General features: G+C 44.0%; 1 protein-coding gene across 3 annotated transcripts in view; it reads right to left on the bottom strand.

Annotated features, from left to right (window-relative positions):
• The window catches only part of LOC132827889 (monocyte to macrophage differentiation factor-like), a 71010-nt gene that overhangs the window by 4107 nt on the left and 43385 nt on the right, over positions 1-23518 (bottom strand). For all 3 annotated transcript variants that reach the window (XM_060844655.1, XM_060844654.1, XM_060844656.1), the window contains exons 4-6: positions 5514-5588; positions 4295-4396; positions 3235-3304 (exon numbers count right to left, since the gene is read on the bottom strand). In XM_060844655.1, coding sequence (XP_060700638.1) covers positions 3235-3304; positions 4295-4396; positions 5514-5588 — 247 coding nt within the window. The remainder of the gene's footprint in view (positions 1-3234; positions 3305-4294; positions 4397-5513; positions 5589-23518) is intronic.

The following is a 23518-nucleotide window of genomic DNA, read 5'->3' as shown; positions in this document are numbered from 1 at the left end:
TGTTGGAGGGTTTAGTGTCTTAGAACTCCTTGCCACACAGTGCTGTGGGGACAGTCACACAGCACGGATACTGACGCTTCAGTCCAACCAGTCCACACCAACAATAATCCCAAACCAAACTAGTCCCACCTGCCTGCTCCTGTCCATATCCCTCCAAACCCTTCCTATTCATGTTTTTGTACCCCATCCACCCTGTGTGTAAAAAAAATTGCTCATGTCTTTTTTATATCAGTCTCATCTCACCTTACCTTAAAAATGTGACCCCTACACTTGAAATCTCCCATCCTAGGGAAAAGACAACTACCATTAACTCTATCTTTGCTGCTTATTATTGTTTAAACTTTTATCAGGCTCTCAGTCTCTTACGTTCCAGTGAAAAGTGTTCCAACCTATCCAGCCTTTATAGATCAAACCTCCCCACCTGGCAACGTCCTGGTAAATCTGTTCTGAACCCTCTCCAGCTTAATATCCTTCCTCTAACAGGGAGACCAGAACTGGACACAATACTCCAGAAGAGGCCTCACCAATGTCCTGTACAATCTCAATATGACTTCCCAACTCTTATCTGCAAAGGACTGAACAATGAAGGCAAGCATGCCAAATGCCTTTTTAAGGATACTGATTAAGGATGGTCAGCCATGATCATATTGAATGGTGGTGCAGGCTCGAAGGGCAGAATGGCCTACTCCTGCACCTATTGTCTATTAACCATCTTGTGACACAAAGTGACACAAATTTCAAATAATTATGTACCTGCACCCCAGGTCCCTCTGTTCAACAACACTACCCAAGGCCCTATTATTTAATTTTATAACCACCTCGAACAATTTACTCTCAGCCAAAGTCAGACTCACAGGTCTATCATTTCCCTGTTTCTCCTTACAATTTCTCTTAAATAAAGGTACAACATTAGCCACCCTTCAGTCATCAGGCACCTCGCCCATAGTTATAGATTATGCAAATATTTCTGCAAGGGGTTTTGTAAATTCCTCCCCACATTGCTCTGGGGTACATTAGATTAGGTCCCAGAGATTTATCCACCTTTATATTCTCTAAGACCTCCTGAACTTCATCCACTATAATGTGAACTATTTTTAAAAGATCAAAGTTTATTTCTCTGCATTCTCTAGTTACCCTCTTGCTCTTAATGTACTTGTAGAATCTCTTTGGATTATCCTTAACCTTATCTGCCAATGTCATCTCATATTCCCTCTTTGCCTTCCTGATTTCCTTAAGCATGCCGCTACACTCTTTATATTGATTAAGAGATTCAATTGAACCAAGTCATGAATAATCTAAAATAAGATTCTTTTATTCTTGATTAGAACCTCTTTATTTATCCATTGCTCCTTAATTTTATCAGCCTTACCCTTCACTCTCATCATACTCTTAAAAGCGTCCCACATGTCAGATGTCCTATTACCTCAGAACAGTTTACTCCAATCAACTTTTGAAAGTTCTAAATAAAAACCGAAAGATCTGTGGATGATATAAATCAGAAACAAAAACAGAAGTTGCTGGAAAAACTCACCAGGTCTGGCAGCATCTGTGCAGAGAAATCAAAGTTAACGTTTCAGGTCCGTTTTTGAGCAAGGGTTACCAGACCTGAAACATTAACTCTGATTTCTCTTCATAGATGCTGCCAGACCTGTTGAGCTTTTCCAGCAACTTCTGTTTTTGTTTTTGGAAGTTCTTGTCTCATGCACCATTAAAGTTTATCTTTCTCCAATTAAAACCTTTAGCTTTTATGGATTGCTGATCCTTTTCCATTACCATTTTGAAACTGATAGAATTATGACCACTAGACCCAAAGTGTTCCCCCACTTTTACTTCAGTCACCAGCCTTGCCCAGAAGGTATAGTTTTGCTCCTTCTCTAGTAGAAGTATCCACATACTGATAATGAAAATTTTCTTGAACACTTTTAGAAAATTCTTCAGCATCCAAACCTTTGTCAAATTTGAAACCTCCATTATTCCAACATTATACTGATAAATATGTCTGATATCTCCATACATGTGTGTTTCTCAATTTCCCTCTGACTATTGCGGGGGGGGGGGGGGGGGTGCGGGGGGAGCTATAGTACAATCCCATCAACATGATCTTTCCTTTCTAATTTCTACTGATATTTCTGAAAAATCAACCAGGGAAAATACATTTTCTCTACTTACAACTGTAAAGTATTCCTTAATTAAAAACACCAACTCCCTCCTTTCTTGCCTCTTTTCCTATCCTTCCTACAGCATTTAAAACCCGAAACATTGAGGAGCCATCTTGCCGATCTCTCAGCCCAGTTTCTGTAATAGCTATGATGTCTCAATCCCATGTTCTTAAACATGCCCTAAGTTTATCAGTCACATCTATAAGATCTCTAGCATTGAACTAAACACAATTTAGTTCTTCTGAGTTACTACATACTCTGACTCTCTTGTCTTTTTTTTGAAGGTTGAGATAGATTCTTGATCAGTTGGGGAATCAAGGGTTACAAGGAAAGGAGAAGGAAGTGGATGCGAGGCACCTTTGATCAGCCATGATCGTGTTGAATGGTGGAGCAGGCGAGATCGTGTTGAATGGTGGAGCAGGCGAGGGGGACCAAAAGGCCCCCAGATTTCTTGCGGTATTTTTACTGATTCTCTCTTTGAATCCGTTTGACCAGAAAGGCCTGATTACTACAGAAAATCAAACTTGCGGAGGGATGGAACAGAAGAATAACTTGGCTCAACAATATTATTGCATTAACTAGGGCTGAGGCAGCACATGAATTTAGTCACTCACTATTTATTCAGGGCAAGGATCACTTCGCTGTGTAACTATACAGAGTCCATGTTTATTCAGGGTAAGAGTCAATGTGCACCTACACAGAATCATGGTTTATTCAATCAGTATAACCGTACAGAATTGCCAAATGAAATCATGCGATTGGTTATTTGGAGAATTCAGTGATGGAAACAGCATGTGACAGAAGATCAGGCGTCATGGAGCAATGAACATTCCTTGTTAGAATGAGCAGAGGAGCTGTGACATTCCCATTAATCTATATAGGGAATGCTTCCTGATCTTATGAGCTTACTATTCTTAAAAGTTCTAAGTTCTGAAAATATCCATGGAGATCCAATAGTGCTGAAACCATTCAAGATCCTAGTTTAGATTAGATTAGACTTACAGTGTGGAAACAGGCCCTTCGGCCCAACAAGTTATAGCCTGAAGAATTGAAGGTAATTATTCGAGCCACCTACCATAGATGCAACCACCACAGCAGGTGAAAATCCCATTGTCAAGTAAAACAGCAGCTCAATAATCTTATACCTGTACAGAGAAAATACAAAGACTTAAATAAAATATACTTCTACTAAAACATGGTACATGCTTGCAGCTAATTACCAATGCGGATTTAAATTATGATGGCATTTTTAAAACTAGTTGTACTTCAGATGTAGGTCACTAATTAGGCCCGTTCACATTTGTCTCTTGAGAAGCTGGTGGTGAACTGTCTTCTTAAACATAGTGCTGGTACACCCAGAGTGAGGCCTGAAAGCAAGCTCCAGGATTTTGACCCAATAACGTGAGAACAACATTATTGTTTCAAACTGGAATGGAGATTGGCTTGGAAGAAATTTAAGGTTACAACTTTCCCGTGCTTCAACTGTCTTGTCTTTTTTGGTGATAGAGATTGCGGGTTTGGAAGGTGTTATTGAAGGAGCTTCGTTGAGTTGCTGCCGTGCATCTTGTAGATGATAAATATTGTCACAATTGTACCCCCGTGAAGGGAGTGATTTGTTTTATTAATTCATCCATGGCACATGATGTCAGTAGCTGGGCGAGCATCCATTGCCAAGTTGGTGGTGAGCTGCCTTTTTGAACCACTGCAGTTCATATGCTTTAGGTAGACCCTTAAGGGAGGGAATTCCAGAATTTTGACCCAGTGACAGTAAAGAAATGGGAATATATTTCCAAGTCAGGATGGTGACAGGCTTGGAGAGGAACTTGCGAGTGGTGGTGTTCCCATACCTTTTAGATGGACATGGTCATGGGTTTGTAAGATGCTGTCTGAGGACCTTTGAATTTCTGCAGTGCATCTTGTAGATAGTGCACACTGCTGCTACAGAATGTTGGTGATGGAGGGAGTGGATGTTTATGGATGTGGTGCCAATCAAGTGGGCTGCTTTATTCTGGATGGTGTCAAGCTTCCTGGTTGTTCTTGAAGTTGTACCACTCAATATTAATGGTGGTGGATGGGGTGCAATCAAGTGGGTTCCTTTGCTGTGAACGGCATTGAGTTGTGGACAAATTGCTTACTGTTCATGGTATAAAAAGACATAGATGGTTCCAGCAGCTGCCATGATCCAAATGAACCAACGCATATGAGACGCCAAGGGCCCAAGCTCACGGAGATTTAACCTTCAAAAGAGAGACATTAGAGTGACTTACAGACATTCTGAATCTGTTGAATGTTACATATGGAGATACATGGTTCAATTCTTGAGAAAGCATTCCCTTGTTGAGGTTTCACTGTTTTGCGTGATCACTGTTCTCCAGTGCTTTACCTTTTGACTGATGTTCCTCTGTGATCTTGCGTTCACTAGAAAGTTCCCATCTGTGCAGATCATCACAGTCAAGTCTATAACTATTCTTATATACATACAGCATTAGGAAAACCCTCTGGAACTGGAACCCTGTCTAATTTCACCTTCACTACCAGGGGTATCAAAGCTAAAGAAAACATATAATCATCACTCCAAGTAGAGGAAAGTGAACTTGTGTTCAACTCCTGTGAAACCTGTGTCAGATGTCAGCTTCGGTATCCCACAGGATCTGATAAGCTAACAGCACTGGGCGGGCCGGGGGGGGGTGCGGGGGAAGCTTATACAAGGGATCAAAATTAAGGTTCATTTCAGCATTTCAGTTAGGTGCACAGCTCCGTCTTTATTCAATTACAACACTTGCCACTGGGTGTTTGGTATGGCTAATGAATGATTTAGTAGAGTGTGAGCTTTCACACTCCCAGTTAGCTCTAATAAAGTAATATTTAGTGCCAGAAAGATATCTCAGTCATTCTACTAGAGCCTATGGGCTCCCAGGTCCTGCAGTTTGATCAGCAGGATGTGCAGTAAATTCCATGCCATCTCATGCTCCAGATTCAGCTGGAATTTTTTAAATTTGTTAATGGGATGTGGGTGCCCCTGAAAATGCCAACACTTATTGCCCATCCATTTTGCAAGTGGCTTGGTCAGCCATTTCAGAGAGCAGAGGGGGTCAACTCCATCATTGTGGGCATGGAGACACATACAGGCCAGACCACGATAGCATCTTTCCTTCAAGGAAGATCCATTTTCACAACATATTTCAGGGTTTTAAAATAGAATTTAGGTTTCACCATATGCCATGGCTGGTTTCAAACTCATGCTTCCAGAATATTAGCCTGGGGTCAGAGGTCCTAGTCCTGTGGCATTACAACTATGTAGAAAGTCTCCCCAAGTCATTAATCTTTGGAAAAACAAAATGTTAAAACACTCACCATGGTGCATAAGATGATGCAATGAAAAAGTAGATAACAATTCGGTCACACATGTGGAAGCATTGCTCCATCGTTCTGTCAAATAGGACAAAAAATATTAATATCATTTTCTATACCAGTTATGCAAAATGCCAATCAGGCAGGACTGTCAATTGTACACAATTACATACATGCAAAGGGGCTGTACTGAGGCCCTGCAGGACAGATTGGTTGCACAGAGACTCTGACATACTCTGAACCATTTAGCAAGACCATGGTAGTTCAAAGCCTGTCATGCGATTTCGGGTGTGGTTGGATGGGTGGGGGGCGGGTGCGTGTTGTCATGACCATTTGTTCCATGACTTCCTATCTTCCCACTCCTTAATCCAAAAGATGTTAGCTGGTGGATCCAGCTTTGGAAGGATTCTCCAAATAGGCCATTGAATTGGAATGTGGCCAGTGGGATGTTTAAACAGTTCATTGTGGAGTGGATAAACGAGATGTAGTATGGATAGCTTCAACGAGCTTGTTGGTTTTGCAGGGACAGATGTTTGAGAGGACACTGAAGAGGTGTTGAACACGGGGTTCCAATGATGGTGAGTGTCAACAAGATCTGCATGGTGACCGTTTTCAAGACTCAACCAGGAAGAGTGCACAGATAATCATGTCCCACTGTTCTACAAAGAGAGCACAAAAATGACCAATTTTCCTGGCTAACTGCTACCCAGGGAAAAGGAATTCTCAGCAGGTTTCCTTCAATAATTGAAAAAGCTAATTATTGTAACATAACTCTAATGCAGCAGTGAAAAGACTGGATTTTGACCAAATGCAACATAAACTATACTCCTTCAAACCCCATAATGCATAGACACTCAATCATGATTAAGACAGACTAATGACAAACTTTTTAACACGTACTATGGATGAAAGAATAAATACAGCAAACATCTTATTAGCCAGCTAGGAGACCAGGCATGTGCTGGTTGATCAAATCTTTAAAAAATTATTCATTCACTGCTGAGGCCCTCGTGTATTGCTCATCCCCAAATGCTCAGAGGACAGATTAAGGAACAACCACATTGCTGTGCGTTTGGACTCACATAGGCTAGACAAGGTAAGGGTGGCAGTTTCCTTCCCCTCAAAGGCATTAGAGAACTAGTAGGGTTATTTTAATACTTGACAATAGATTCCTGGTCACCATTAGAACCTAAACTCCAAATGTTTATTGAATTAAAATTCCACCATCTGGTGTAGTGGGATTCGGACTAGCATCCCCAGGGCAATAGTTTGATTCTCTGGATTAACAGCCCAGTGATAATACCACTAGGCCATCACCTTCCCAAATATTCTGGATAATCAAAAAGTACACATAACAATGAACCCTCACCAAATGTGGCTTCAAGACAACAACATCCCTCAAAAACATTTATTGATATGTAAAAACATCAAAACATTTCCTAAAATCAATATAAAAACACACTAAGTAATAGAAATGTAATGCAGGCGGTACATGCATCACTGTTATATTATATTTACAGCATAAGTCCTTGGACATCGTGGTAGATTGTTGTACATGATGTATAAACTTTTTGCTGATTTATCAAGAGTGCCAGTTACGAAGTCATACAGCACGGAAATCTTTTCGGTCCAATTCGTCCATGCTGACCAGGTTTCCATATCCCTCTAAACCTTTCCTATTTGTGTACCTGTCCAAATGTTCTTTAAATGTAACTGTACCTGCACCCACCACTTCCTTTGGCAGTTCATTCCATATATTAATCAGCCTCTGTGGAAAAAGTTGCCCCTTAGGTCCTTTTTAAATCCTCCTCCTCTCAGCTTAAAATTATGCCCACTATCTTTCAGCTCCCCTACCCGAGGGAAAAGACCTTTTCTATGCATCTTGTCTATGTCCATCATGATTTTATAAACTTTTAAAGTCACCCCTCAACCTCCTACACCCCAGTGTGAAAAGTTCCAGCTTATCCTGTCTCTCCTTATAACTCAAACCCTCCAGTGCCAGTAACATCCTTGTAAATCTTTTCTGCATCCTTTCCAATTTGATAGTATCCTTTCTATAGCAGGGTGACCAGAAATGTACACAGTACTCCAAAGCTGGTCTCACCAACGTCCTGTACAACCACAAAGTGACAAAGACTACCTGCACATCTTTTCCTTAGATGTTGGAAAGGCCTATGTGGGCCCTGATGAAGGGGCTGTGCTCTGAAAGCTAGTGCTTCCAAATAAACCTATTGAACTATAACCTGGTGTTGTGTGATTTTGAACTTTGTACACCCCAGTCCAACACCGGATCCTCCAAATCACGTTCATCATTTTAAGCTGGTATTTCCATCTTGCTCCTTTTCCTTTTGCCATTCTAATCTTAGCTTTCCAAACTCTACATTTATCTTCTCTCTGAAAAGCTGCTTATTTATTTTTCCAAAGTTATGTTGCTACAACTTTACTTGAACTCTTGCTAACTTAAATGTCTCACCACCTTGAAACCTGTTCTCCCTGTACTTCCACCAGCCTCAGATGCTTTGTCAATGTTTAAATTAGCTGCCTCATTGACTCTGGCAGGCAATCCCACCGCTAATTGATTTGCCAATTTCATCAACACAGCTATTGCCAGGTCGTGGAAATCTGGTATGGTTATTTTTCTGAAGTTTTCACCGTTTGCAGTGCCATCTTATTCTAATAAGAGAAAGCAAGTATCTGTTCTTTCATCCTTTACCCTTCCAATGACTCAACATTCAATTTTATTTTGTCCTTCTTCAAAAGATATCAGATAGGCCCCAAACTTTCCTCATGACTTAATTAGGAAGAGTGCACTGAGGAGCGTGCCCCACTATTCCACAAGTCAACATAAAATGAATAAAATCCCAACAAGTCCACCAAAATGTCCCATTTGCCTGACTGTGACTAAGGGACATGGGTTAGAGGCTTCTTCAGTGATAGAAAGAATAAATATTTATGGTAAAATAATCAAAGTGTGGTGCTGGAAAAGCACAGTCAGTCAGATAGCATCCAAGGAGCAGCAGAGTAGATGCTTCGGGCATAAGTCCTTCATCAGGAATGAGGCTTTTGGGCCAAGATGGCTGAGAGATAAAGGGAGGGGAGTGAAGGCAGTTGGGAATGCGATAGGTGGATGAAGGTGGGGGTGAAAGTGATAGGTCAGAGCGGAGGCTGGAGCAGATAGGTGGGAAGGAAGATGGACTGGTAGGACAGTGCCGAGTTGGAAGGTTGGGACTGGGATAAGGTGGGAGGAGGGGAAGTGGGGAACCTGGTGACCACATTGATCTCGTGTGATTGGAGGGTCCCAAAGCAGAAGCTGAGGCGTTCTTCCTCCAGGGGACGGGTGTGAAACACAACTTTAAAAAAAGCACTGAAGTGGGAATCCAAGATGGCAGCATCCTGTTAGGATTGTGTTTGCTGGGCCCTGTGCTGCAATACCGACCCAAAAGAGCTTGAACCTGTTCCATTCACTTTACTGTGAGTAAAAACACAGTAAAGGAGCTAGAAATCTGAAAAAAAACAACTTACTTATGTTCTTGCAGCTGGAGAAGGCCATGAAAAAGGAGGAAACTCAATGAGGGCAGCCCTCTGAAGCAGCAGCCTTGCTTACTCACCAGACCCTGGCTGAGGAGCTGGCCAAATCTCGTAAGGTCCTGGGGAGCAGATCCAGGTAAAAATATAATCGAGTAGAAGCTGGTACCTGTATCTGCTATGCTGCAAGAGCTGGGATAAGCTGGAGCGCCAGGCTGCAGGGGTAGAGGCAGAGACTGACTCCTCCAAGAACCGGACTGAAGCCTGAAAACACAGGTCCCTCATCCATTGGATCTCGAAAATTGAGGCAGAAGAAAGAATCTGCATGTTGTTGGCATATTGGAGGGGACGGAAGGCAACCGGCCGGTAGAGTTCAAGAAGTGGTTCCCGGAATTCCTTAGTTTAGAGGCTGAGAAGGGAAGGATAACAACTGAGAGAGCCCACTGGATTGCAGCACAAAAGCCAGATGCGGATCAATACTCACATCCTGGTAAGGTTCCATCATTATAAAGACAGGCAGAGGGTCATGGAAGCCTCTAGAGCCCAGGGGAGGGTTCCAATGGCATTAGTATGTGGTGGCTCCACGGTCAAGACTTCTTGGCAGCAATAGTCTGGAAAAGGAAGTCCTACAATGGCTTCAAGAGGAGATTGACAGCGCTTGGGATCCAGTCCTCCAGATCAATCATCCTGGATCTATACATTTGTTCGACTGGCCAGAGAAAATGAAGAACATTGTGGACACGTTGACTTAAGTCAAACAGCCAAAGAGGTGTAGAGGACAGAGCTGTTTGGGTTTGTTCTTCTTTAAAAAAAAGGACTTGGTGAAGTCTCTTTTCTGGTAAGAAGTTGCATAAATGATGTCCAGAATGGATAGAACTCTTATCTTTAATCTCCATGTTAAGGGATAGGTGACATTTATTTTTGGTTTACTTGTCTACTGTACCAATCTTGCTCTTGCCGTTTTTTCCCCCTCTATCCGGTTGAATGTGGTGCAACCTTAGTTGGTAGGAGTTGAGAGGGTGGTTGGGATGGAGGATGTGGAGGTACCTCCTTTGAATGGGGGGGGGGGGGGGGGGGGGGGGGGGGGGGTGTTTAGCTGTGTTTAACTGGTGCACCTGGAATATTAAGGGGAATCATTCACCTGTCAAGAGTAAGAAGGTGCTTTCCAGCCTTAAAAGGGAAGAGGGTAGATGTTGCCTTATTACAAGAAACAATTTGAAGCTGCAACGGAATGGGTGTAAATGGGTTTATTTTTCATCCTTCAATATGAGGAGAGGTGGCCATTTTAGTTAGAAAGAATTGCCCATTTAAGTTACTAAAGTGCATTAAAGACACACATGGGAGACTTGTAATCCTTAAAGCTTTGATACATGGAGAAGAATACAGGATCTTAAATATTTACTGTCCCCCAGTTTACCACCTCCCCCCCCCCCCCCCCAAGTTCTTTACAGACGCACTTTCTAGATTGGTTAACCTTGCATCTCAATGTATCATCGTAGGAGGAGATTTCACTTGTCGAATAAACCCTACGGTGGGCAGATTGCCCAAAGGCCCTCTGATATCATCTTCGCAATCTAAACAATTAAGGGATTGTGTGCTGAATTGGGGTTGGTAGATGTTTGGAGGCACCTTCACCCTACTGACAGGGATTTCACCCACATAAATGCCATACCAGGATTGATCTTTTTCTGACCCCTGCAGCACATCTGGGCTCAGTAACATCTGTACGATATCACTATTTCCGATCACGCTCCAGTCTATTTAATGGTTCAGAGTAAGGACACTGCGGTAGGCTCGAGGCACTGGTGACTGGATCCCTTCATCTTTGAGGATAGCAAGTTTATTGAACTGTTTTCTACTGAGTTCAGGGCTTTTTTTAAGATCTTAATTCAGGTTCGGCCAGTAGCCTGTCCATTCTCTGGGAAACAGCTTAAGCCTTTGCTAGGGGGTTGGTTATTTCCTATTTAGCCAATAAGAAGCGGCAGACGGGTTAGCAGCAATGCTTGCTCAAGACACGTCTGCAAGTTGCTGAAAAGGCATATTTTGACAGGCCCTCACTGGTTAAACTACATCACGCGGGCAGCCAAGAGGGAGCTTACATTTGCAAGTCAAAGGCTGTTTGAGCATGGGGATAAGCTGGGCAAGTACCTAGCATATCTTGCTAAGAAAAGGAGTGACCCCCAAGCCATTACCTCGATTAGAGAGGACACTGGAAATTCAACCTATGATTCTAAAAGGAGTAATGCAGAATTCTGGAAACTTTACTCTGAATTATACCAATCTGAAAGCTGAGAGAATGAGCGTGTTAGGATGGAGTTATTTTTAAAAAAAAGAATTTGGACCTTCCAGGAGTGACCCCTAAACAAGAGTCTCTCCTCAATGCTGCACTGTCAGACCAAGAGAAGCAGGAGGCTGAGACACAGTTCCAGAATGGCAAGGCATCAGGTTTGACAGGTTCCCCAGTGAGTTCTATAAGTATAATCGTCAGGGCCAATGCTTAGTATGTTTGATGACTCACACAGTCGTGACCTCCTCCCACTATCTGTAAGAGAGGTGAACATCTCTCTCACTCTTGAAGAAGGGAACGCCCCAGAGGACTGTGCTTCTATAGACCCACTTCACTCCTGAATGTTGACTTCAAAATCCTAAGACACTGGCATGAAGGCTAGAAACTGTACTGCCCTCCATCATTAAGGAGGACCAAACGGGGTTTATAAAAGATCACAGATTGACAGATAATGTCAGGAGATAACTTAGCATGATCCAAGTATGTCAACAGCACTCGGTACAGGGATTGGTGATGTCCTTAGATGCGGAAATGGCATTTGACAGAGTCGAGTAGCCATATCTTTTTTATTCTTTGAAGTAGTTTGGCCTGGGAGAGACCTTCGTCAGGTGGGTGGAGGTTTTATATAGTGACCCTCTTGCCATGATCCTCACCACGGTCAAACAATTTTAATATTTGTAGGGGCAGTTGACAGGGCTGTCCTTTGTCACCATTGCTTTTCACATTGGTGATCGAACTGCTGGCAGAAGCAATACATAGAGATCCCAATATAACTGCGCCAGAGGTGGAGACGAAGTCACATAAGATCACACTGTATCTGGATGACGTTCTTATCTTCCTATCAAACCCAACAGTAGCAGTGCCACACCTTACACAATGCATCAATTTATTTGGGGGCTCCTTGGGTTAGAAGTCAGAGGCCATGCCCATAGGTGGTCTGCCCAGAGTGCCTGATCCTGAGGGCGGATCTCGGTTCCCGTTTAGATGGTCACAGGAGAGCTTTCTCTACTTAGGTATGTTTATTACTCCTGTTTTCGATTGGCTATTCAAACCCAATTTTGCTCATTTATTTGACAGAATCAAACAGGACCTTTGGAGCTGGGAGGCACTTCCGATTTCTTGGTTAAGTTGGATAACCCTCATTAAAATGAACATTCGGCCCCGCCTTTTGAATCCTAAGTGAATGTTTCCTCTGCTTTTTACTAAATATTTAGAAGACTGAACAGCTGGTTTGGTTCTTTTATCTGGAATCGCAAGTGGCCCCTAATTAAATTGACTAAATTGCAGTCACTTTAAAAACTGGGAGGAGTGGGCCTCCCAGATATCAAAAACTATCAGTTAAGCTTGTTCCTGTTTTACATGAATGATTAGGCTGGGGGGTCCCTCACTCACTTTGGTTGGACATCAAAGCATCTTGGGCAAGATGCCCCCTCATTAGCCTGTTGTTCTTGGACAATATGAGAACAGTTAAGGAATATTGCCATAGCCCAACAGTCATCAATACTGTCAAGGTGTGGAGGGCAATGTATCAGGGTGAGGGCAACCAGAGAAGCCGAACGGCTCTGTAAGGTATGGGCGAGGGAGTTGGACATTGAGATCTCTCCTGAAGTATGGGAGGATATCTGGGAAAATGCAAGAAGGGTCTTGATTTGCAACAGGGCCCAATGCCTTGCAATTGAAGATTCTCTACAGGGTCCATTTGGCCCCAGACTGCCTCGCAAAATTTAAAGCGATGGCATCTCCAATGTGTCCAAAACATAAAGTGAGCATGGGCACACTTACTCATTGTCTTTGGTCCTGGCACAGACTGCGGGTACACTGGAGCACTGTGTTGGTGAAATAGGGAAGGCCTTGGGGACGGAGGTGGAGATGGACCCAGCATCTCTCCTTCTTGGCTTTGTTAATTCACTTGCATTAGATGTACACACACTAAAAAAAAAGGCTTTTCAGTATCATCATATTTTGTGGAAGAACGAAAATTCTATTAGGTTAGGTGTTGGAAACTCCCCAGGACTGGTGGGCTGGCATTAGCTAGTCATGGAGCACAGCCCCTTGGAATTTCTGACGAGCATAGTGCATCGCAAAACTGAATTTCTATAAGGCGTGGTTGCCCTTTTTGGATTACCCGGGTGCAGATTCGTCTGCCATACTAGTAAGAGCCTTTATATAGCCACGGCAATTCTATGTAATGAATCTGGAGAGGAGGAACTACAAATATATGAATATGTATAAACTTATGCACTTGATGATCAAGGGCTATTGCTTTGTTTCATTGAGCTGTGTTACTGTTATTATTTCTTAAGATTTTCCTTTTTTAGCTTAGTTATTACTTATTTACCTCTGTAATTAGTGGATTTGTTTAACATTGCTTTGAGTTGTTTGGCTGTAATATTCATTTTGTTTCCCAATAATACATTTTAAAAAAAGCACTGAAAAGAAAGGATTTCTAAGTTATGCATATAAACTATACCCCTTTGTACTGCCAAGAACACAAAATCATAACGTCGACAAACATATTAACGAAAATACTGTAGGGGAAAAAGATTACATACAGCATAAACAAAATTCCAAAATCAAAAGTCTAAACCATGAGGTAAAAGATTTTTCTCCTAGTCACTGCGATGGTTACAATGGTGAGTTGATCTTGCCTGTAGGGTGATGGGTTGTCCTCTGATTCGATAGGTGACCAGGTGAACTTGTGTCTTTCCTTGTAGGAGTTTTTTTAAAGCTTTCTTGCCCCATACTTTGTCTGCAGGTTCTGGATGGTTTTCAATACTGCAGCTCAACCAGAAGGTAACTAAAAATATTCATGATGTGTTCATTTTCAAATTGTCCCTCTTACTGCTTTTGAAAAGCAACATTGTACTCCACAGCTCAACAATATGCAGCACTTGACCTTCAAGTTGCATAACTTTCCTTTCACTCTGATTACAGCAATCCAACTTACACTTGTATCTATTCATGCCCCCACCATAGGTGAAAGAATTGTGTAGTGTCTTTCACATTTGACAAGGTATTTTTAAAAATTCATTCATGGGATGCGGGCACTACTGGTTAGACCAGCATTTGTTATCCATTCCTAATTACTCAGAGTGGGGGATGGGAACCAGAGCTACGGATCAGAGAAGAGGGTAGTTGTTGAAAGGGCAGAAATAGAATGCAGAGAGTTTGTCAGGAAGGATACACCATTGATAGGGCATAGGGATTGGTTAAAGTGTGTCTGTTTCAATGCAAAGGTAAAAATCACAACACCAGGTTAAAGTCCAACAGGTTTTTTTGGAAGCAATAGCTTTTGGAGTACCGCTCCTTTGGCAGGTGGTTGATGAAGGAGCAGCGTTCTGAAAGTGAGTGCTTCCAAATAAACCCATTGGACTTTAACCTGGTGTGGAGATTTTTAACTTTGTCCAACCCAGTCCAACACTGGCGCCTCAAGTCATGTTTCAGTGCAAGGAGTGTCAGGAATAAGAGTGATGAACTTAGAGCATGGATCAGTACTTGGAACTACGATGTTGTGGCCATAAATGAGACATGGAATTCACAGGGGCAGGAATGGTTGCTGGATGTTCCAGGGTTTAGATCTTTTACAAAGAACAGAGTGGGGTGTAAAAGAGGAGGGCGAGTAGCATTATTGAGAGAGTGCAAGGTAACTAGGAAAGAACTCAAAAATGGACAGGAGAGCTAGAAAGGGGCACGAAATAGCCTTGGCAGGAAGGATTAGGGAAAGCCCAAATGTGTTCTACATGTATGTAAGGAATAAGAGAATGATCAGAGAGAGGGTAGGGCTGATCAGGGATGGTGGAGGGAACTTGTGTTTGGAGTCTGAAGAGGTAGGGGAGGCCTCAGTATTCACTAGAGAGGGGGACCTTGTTGATTTGTGAGAACACTATGGACCAGGTTAATAGGTTTGAACAGACTGATATTAAGAAAGTGGATGTGCTGGAAATTCTGGGAAGCATCAAGATAGATATGACCTCATGGCTGGACCAGATATCGTTAAGGTTACTACAGGAAGTGAAGAGTGAGATTGCTGCATCTCTGGCGATGATCTTTGCATCCTCACTCTCCATGGGAATAGTACCGGATGATTGTAGGGAGGTGAATGTTGTTCCTCTGTTCAAGAAAGGGAATAGGGAAATCCCTGGGAATTACAGACCTGTCAGTCTTACATCTGTGGTAAGCAAGGTACTGGATAGAATTCTGAGAGATAGGATTTATGACTATTTGGAAAACTATAACGATAGTCAGCATGGCTTTGAGAGGGGCAGGTCATTCCTGATGAAGAGCTTATGCTTGAAACGTCAATTCTCTCGCTCCTTGGATGCTGCCTGACTGGCTGTGCTTTTCCAGCAACACATGTTTGAATCCGATCTCCAGCATCTGCAGTCCTAACTTTCTCCGAGGGGCAGGTCATGCCTCACAAGCCTTACTGAGTTCTTTGAGGATGTGACAAGACATGTTAACAAAGGTCGAGCGGATGCGGTGTAAATGGATTTCAGTAAGGCACTTGATAAGGTTCTGAATGAGCCTACCATGGGGAAAGTCAGGAGGTATGGGATATAGGAAAATTTGGCTGTCTGGACACAGAACTGGCTGGCCAAAAGAAAACAGCAAGTGGTAGTGGATGGAACGTATTCCACTTGGAGGTCAGTGACCACCAGTGGTGCCCCACAGGGATCTATTCTTGGGCCTCTGCTCTTTGTAGTTTTTATAAAAGACTTGGATGAAGAAATAGAAGGGTGGATTAGTAAGTTTGCCAATGACACAAAGGGTCAGTGGTGTTGTAGATAGTGTCGAGGCCTGTTGCAGGGTACAACAAGACATTGACAGGATGCATAGCTGGGCTGAGAAGTGGCAGATGGAGTTCAACCTGGATAAATGCAAAGTAATTCATTTTGGAAGGTCAAACTTGAATGCTGAATACAGGGTTAAGGACAGGACTCTTGGCAGTGTGGAGGAACAGCGGGCTCTTGAGGTCCACGTCCATAGGTTCCCCCAAAGTTGCCACCCAAGTTAATAGGCTTGTTAAGAAGGGATATGGTGTTTTGGCTTTCATTAACAGGGGGACTGAGTTTAAGAGCCGTAAGGTTTTGCTGCAGCTGTATAAAATCCTGGTTAGACCACACTTGGAATATTGCGTCCAGTTCTGGTTGTCTCCCTTTGTAGGAAAATGTAGATGCTTTAGAGATGGTGCAGAGGATGTTTACCAAGATTCTGGATTAGTGGTGCTGGAAGAGCACAGCAGTTCAGGCAGCATCCAAAGTGCAGCGAAATCGGCGTTTCGGGCAAAAGCCCTTCATCAGGAATAAAGGCAGTGAGCCTGAAGCGTGGAGAGATAAGCTAGAGGAGGGTGGGGGTGGGGAGAAAGTAGCATAGAGTACAATGGGTGAGTGGGGGAGGGGATGAGGGTGATAGGTCAGGGAGGAGAGGGTGGAGTGGATAGGTGGAAAAGGAGATAGGCAGGTAGGACAAGTCCGGACAAGTCATGGGGACAGTGCTGAGCTGGAAGTTTGGAACTAGGGTGAGGTGGGGGAAGGGGAAATGAGGAAACTGTTGAAGTCCACATTGGTGCCCTGGGGTTGAAGTGTTCCAAGGTGGAAGATGAGGTGTTCTTCCTCCAGGCGTCTGGTGGTGAGGGAGCGGCAGTGAAGGAGGCCCAGGACCTCCATATCCTCGGCAGAGTGGGCGTGGGAGTTGAAATGTTGGGCCACAGGGCGGTGTGGTTGATTGGCTGCCCAGATTGGAGGGCTAGTCTTATGAAGGGAGATTGAGTAAGATAGGACTTTTCACACTGGAGAGAAGGAAAAGAGGTGATTTGATCGAGATGTACAAGGTAACGAGAGGCATAGATAGAGTAGATAGCCAGAGAGTTTGCCCAGAGCAGAAATGGCTGTCACAAGGGGTCATAATTTTAAGGTGATTAAAGGAAGGTATTGGGGAGATGTCAGGGGTCAGTTTTTACACAGAGAGTGGTGGGTGCGTGGAATACACTGCCAGCGGTGGGAGTAGAGTCAGAAACATTAGAGACATTTAAGCGACTGCTGGATAAGCACATGGATGGCAGTATATTGAGTGGTGTGAAGGTTAGGTTGATCTTTGATTAAGATTAATGCTTGGCACAACATCATGGGCTGAGGGGTCTGTACTGTGCTGCATTGTTCTATGTTAAAGCTCCAACAAACTAAAGTGGGGTCTGGAGTCACATGTAGTGCCAGACCAGTTAGGAACACATTTCCTTCTGTAAAGGTATTAGGGAACCAGATAGATTTTTATGACTATTGACAACGGTTACATGATTGCAGGACTTGCTATTTATTCCAGACTTAGAGTCAGAGTCTTAGAGATGTACAGCACGGCAACAGACCCTTCAGTCCAACTTGTCCATGCCGATGAGATACCCTAAACAAATCTAGACCCATTTGCCAGCACTTGGCCCATATCCCCCGAAACCCTTCCCCTTCACATATCCATCCAGATGCCTTTTAAATGTTACAATTGTACCAGCCTCCATGTAGGAAAGATGCTGTGCAACTTTGAAAGGTTTCGGAAAAGATTTACAAGAATATTGCCAGGTTTGGAGGATTTGAGCTACAGGGAGAGGCTGAATAGGCTGGGGCTGTTTTCCCTGGAGTGTCGGAGGCTGAGGGGAGACACCTTAGAGGTTTACAAAATCACAGAACATAGAACAGTCCAGCACAGAACAGGCCCTTCAGCCCACGATGTTGTGCCGACCACGGATCCTCATGTATGCACCCTCACATTTCTGTGACCATATACATGTCCAGGAGTCTCTTAAATGTCCCCAGTGACCTTGCTTCCACAACTGCTGCTGGCAACGCATTCCATGTTCTCACAACTCTCTGTGTAAAGAACCCGCCTCCGACATCCCCTCTATACTTTCCTCCAACCAGCTTAAAACTATGACCCCTCGTGTTAGCCATTTCTGCCCAGGGAAATAGTCTCTGGCTATCGACTCTATCTACACCTCTCATTACCTTGTATATCTCAATAGATCCCCTCTCCTCCTCCTTTTCTCCAATGAAAAAAAAAGTCCGAGCTCAGTCAACCTCTCTTCATATGCTAAGCCCTCCAGTCCAGGCAACATCCTGGTAAACCTCCTCTGAACCCTCTCCAAAGCATCCACATCTTTCCTATAATAGGGCGACCAGAACTGGATGCAGTATTCCAAGTGCGGTCTAACCAAAGTTTTATAGAGCTGCAACAAGATCTCACGACTCTTCAACTCAATCCCCCTGTTAATGAAAGCCAAAACACCATATGCTTTCTTAACAACCCTGTCCACTTGGGTGGCCATTTTAAGGGATCTATGTACCTGCACACTCTGTTCCTCCACACTACTAAGAATCCTATCCTTAATCCTGTACTCAGCTTTCAAATTTTACCTTCCAAAATGCATCACCTCGCATTTATCCAGGCTGAACTCCATCTGCCACCTCTCAGCCCATCTCTGCATCCTGTCAATGTTCCGCTGCAGCCTACAACAGCCCTCTATACTGTCAACGACACCTCCAACCTTTGTGTCATCTGCAAACTTGATAACCCATCCTTCAATCCCCTCATCCAAGCCATTAATAAAAATTACAAACAGTAGAGGCCCAAGGACAGAGCCCTGTGGAACACCACTCACCACAGACTTCCAGGCAGAATATTTTCCTTCTACCACCACTCGCTGTCTTCTGTTGACCAGCCAATTCTGTTTCCAGACAGCTAAGTTCCCCTGAATCCCATTCCTCCTGACCTTCTGAATGAGCCTACCATGGGGAACCTTATCAAATGCCTTGCTGAAGTCCATATACACCACATCCACAGCTCGACCCTCATCAACTTTTCTAGTCACATCCTCAAAGAACTCGATAAGGTTTGTGAGGCATGACCTGCCCCTCACAAAGCCATGTATCAAGCCATGCTCTTCCAGATGGTCATAAATCCTATCCCTCAGAATCCTTTCGAACACCTTGCAGATGACAGACGTGAGACTTACTGGTCTGTAATTGCCGGGGATTTCCCTATTTCCTTTCTTGAAGAGAGGAATTACATTTGCCTCTCTCCAATCCTCAGGTAAGACTCCAGTGGCGAGCGAGGATGAAAATATCTTCGCAAGTGGCGAAGCAATTGCATTTCTCATTTCCCAAAGCAGCCGAGGACAAATCTGGTGCGGGCCTGGTGACTTGTCAACCTTAATGTTTGACAAAATTTTCAGCACATCAGCTTCCTCTATCTCTATCCATTCCAGCATGCACACCTGCTCTTCAAAGGTTTCATTCACTACAAAGTTCGTTTCTTTCGTAAAGACAGAAGCAAAAAACTCATTTAGGGCTTCCCCTACCTCCTCAGACTCCACACACAAGTTCCCTACGCTATCCCTGATCGGCCCTACTCTTTCTTTGACCATTCTCTTATTCCTCACATAAGTGTAAAATGCCTTTGTGTTCTCCCTAATCCGTTCTGCCAAGCCTTTCTCGTGCCCCCTCCTGGCTCTCCTCAGACCATTTTTGAGCTCCTTCCTCACCTGCCTGTAATCCTGTAGAGCTGAGCTTGACCATAGCTTCCTCCATCTTATGTAAGCTACCTTTTTCCTTTTGACGAGAAAATCCACCGCTCTCGTCATCCAAGGTTCCTTTATCTTACCACTTCTTGCCTGTCTCAGAGGGACATATTTATTCATCACTTGCAACAACTGTTCCTTAAACAGTCTCTACATGTCTATAGTGCCTTTACCATGGAACAATTGCTCCCAATCCATGCTTCCTAACTCATGTCTAATTGCATCATAGTTTCCTCTTCCCAATTAAATATCATCCCATTTTGCCTAATCCTCTCCTTCTCCATAGCTATGTAGAATGTGAGGCAGCTGTGGTCACTATTACCAAAATGCTCTCCCACCACAAGATCTGATACCTGCCCCGGCTCGTTTCTGAGCATCAACTCTAGAATGGCCTCTCCCCTCATTGGCCTGTCAACGTACTGAGTTAGGAAACCCTCCTGAACACAGCTTACAAAAACAACTCCTTTCAAATCTTCTGCTCGAAGGAGGTTCCAATCAATGTTGGGAAAGTTAAAGTCACCCATTACAACAACCCTACTACGTCCACACTTTTCCAAAATCTGCCAACCTATGCTTTCTTCCATCTCCCTGCTGCTATTGGGGGGCCTGTAGTAAACCCCTAATTAGGTGACTGCTCCCTTGCTGTTCCTAATTCCCACCCATACTGACTCGGTAGGCAGATCTTCCTCGACAATGGAAGCTTCTGTAGCTGTGATACCCTCTCTGATTAGTAGTGCTCCACCCTCTCCTCTTTTTCCCCCCTCTCTATTCTTTTTAAATGCTCTAAACCCTGGAACATTCAGCAACCATTCCTGCCCCTGAGAAACCCATCTCTCTGTTATGGCCACAACATCATAGCACCAGGTACTGATCCATGCTCTAAGTTCATCACTTTTATTCCTGATACTCCTTGCGTTAAAGCAAACACATTTTAACTGATCCCTTGGTTCCTTCCCAGGAAAGTCCTTCCCACTACCTGGTCTACCTCTTGCTATTGCCTCATCTGCATCAACTCTCACCTTCGGTATACAGCTCAGGTTCCCACCCCCCTGCCATACTAGTTTAAACCCTCTCGAACTACTCGAGCAAACCTTCCACCCAGGGCATTGGTCCCCTTCCAGTTCAGATGTAACCCGTTCTTCCTGTACAGGTCCCACCTTCCCCAGAAGGCATCCCAATTATCTCCATATCTGAAGCCCTCCCTCCTACACCAGCTGCGCAGTCACGTATTAAACTGCGCCCGCTCCCTGTTCCTCGCCTCACTATCTCGTGGCACCGGTAGTAAACTAGAGAACATTACTCTGTTCGTCCTGCTTTGCAGCTTCCATCCTAACTCCCTGAAATCACTGTTTATATCCTCAATCCTTTTCCTGGCTGTATCATTAGTGCCAATATGTAACACGATTTCTGGCTGTTCGCTCTCCCCTTTTAGAACCTTATACACCCGATCGGAGACGTCCCGGACCCTGGCACCAGGGAGGCAACATACCTTCCGGGAATCCTGATCCTGATCACAAAATCTCCTGTGATTCCCTTCACTATCGAGTCCCCTACCACGAGTATTTTTCTATTCTGACCCCTCCCCTTCTTTGCCACAGTGTCAGGCTCAGTGTCAGAGGAACTGACTGCTATGGCTTTCCTCTGGTAGGTCATTCCCCCCCACAGTATCCAAAACGGTATCCTTATTGCTGAGGGGAATGTCCACAGGGGATCTCTGCACTGTCTGTCCCCTTTCCTCCCCCTGACTGTAACCCATCTATCCTTATCCTGAGCCTTAGGAGTGACCAACTCCCGGTAACTCCTCTCAATTACCCCCTCAGCCTCCCGAATGATCTGTAGTTCATCCAGCTTCAATTCCCTAACGCGGTTTTCAAGGAGCTGGAGATGGGTGCACTTCCCGCAGATGTAGCCAGCGGAGAGTGTGCCATGTCTCCCACCTGCCACATTCTGCAGGAGGAACAAGCAACTGCCCCAGCATCCATACCCCACTTATCTGAACACCCACTCAGTACTAAAGTAGAAAGCTTCAAGTTGCTATAAAATTAATAACAAACTTATATTCAATAGAGAAAGTTTAGAATGAGCCTTACCTTATTAACTAGGTTAGAGGAGGAGGGTGGATGGGAGACCCTACAGTTGTAGAGTCTCGGGTTTAGCCGCCTTGCTGATATATACGGTCACTGTTTTCCTTCCCGGCTGCCCCTCTGGCCCTCGTCATTTCCTCAATCATGAGGGGCATGGATATGGTAAATAGACAATGTCATTTCCCTGGGGTGGGGGAGTCCAGAACTAGAGGGCATAGTTTTAGGATGAGAGGGGAAAGATATAAAAGGGACTTAAGTGGGAAGTTTTCCCACACAGAGTCGATGGAATCAAATTTCACCGTCTGTCAGTGTGGGATTCAAACCCACGTCCTCAGCACACTACTGCATCGTACTGCTTCAGTATCCAAACAGGTGAGGACTGAGGTTCAAGAGTGCCTCATACTAACCAAACCTGCTGGATTATTATGTTCTTTTCTTCAGATGTCCTCAAGGAACAAAGTCCTATCTCGAATCACTCCCAATTATGTTGGGCTGGGAATATACTTTAGTCTCTGACAATTCACATAGATAGCTTGTTCTCTTTTTGGCACTGGCATTCTGGAAATGGAATACACTGGATCTGGTTTTAGCGTCTTATGTTAAATTCCTTTATGTCCTACAGCAATCTGTAACACCATCGTTAAGAATCTGGTCCAGACTGCACAAAATATAAAAAGAATAGCATAATGGATAGCATCAGCATAGATGACCTTGTGGGGTGTGGCTGTTGACAGGTCATTAGTATCAATGTTGAAGGAAGTTGGGGCGAATAGAGTCCAGTGTAGTCCATTGGTCAATATTCTCAATGCTTAATTCAAGACGGACTCTACCTTACCTGCTGTGAAGGATTGTTTCAATAACCCTGGATAGCTTTAGGAACAGGCCAGTGTGCCACATTGCATTGCAGGCAACTGAGAGGCTCAACAGCACTATGCTTATCTTTAGGCCTTGCTTTATTCCAGTCCTGTGTGGATACATACATTGCTGTTGACAGTCAAGTTAAAGCATTTGCTAAACTGCTTGAGGCAGAAGGGGCTCAGTTGAATCCCTCTATGTTTGCTCACACGCCTAAGATGTCTCAGACGTACAGGGTCTTGGAGGGCATGTCTTAATGGAACACCATCTGCATGGATTAGGAGACATACCAGTTTGTGCAGGCTGTTGGACCTGGTTAAGTCCTTCCATCAGAAGGAAGGGATTCTAACCCAGAGTGATGCAGACAGCAAATTGTTGCACATGCTGGACCAGAAGGCTGCTCACTGCTGTGGGAGTGCCAGTGTGGCACCACGTTGCCAAGTTTTAACTGATACATCAGCCATGAATGTTGTAGCATTAACCTTGGATCCTTTACTCCAAAGGAAAGAATGACATCTTTTCCTTCTGGGGCAGGGAGGCAAGGTACATTAATTTTAACTGGCCACCCAAATCTGTTATAAAAAATGTAAAGGAGGATCAAAGCCCTTTCTATGCTGATCTAGTAAATGCCAGTCTACAAGGTAACGGGGCACTTCCAATTTATCTCAAAACCCCAGTTTAGGAAAGGTGAAAT

The sequence above is a fragment of the Hemiscyllium ocellatum genome, chromosome 25, assembly GCF_020745735.1.
Source record: "Hemiscyllium ocellatum isolate sHemOce1 chromosome 25, sHemOce1.pat.X.cur, whole genome shotgun sequence".
NCBI classification, from domain to species: Eukaryota; Metazoa; Chordata; class Chondrichthyes; order Orectolobiformes; family Hemiscylliidae; genus Hemiscyllium; species Hemiscyllium ocellatum.
Note: the sequence above shows the minus strand (reverse complement) of the source record. Positions and strands in the feature narration are given on the sequence as shown.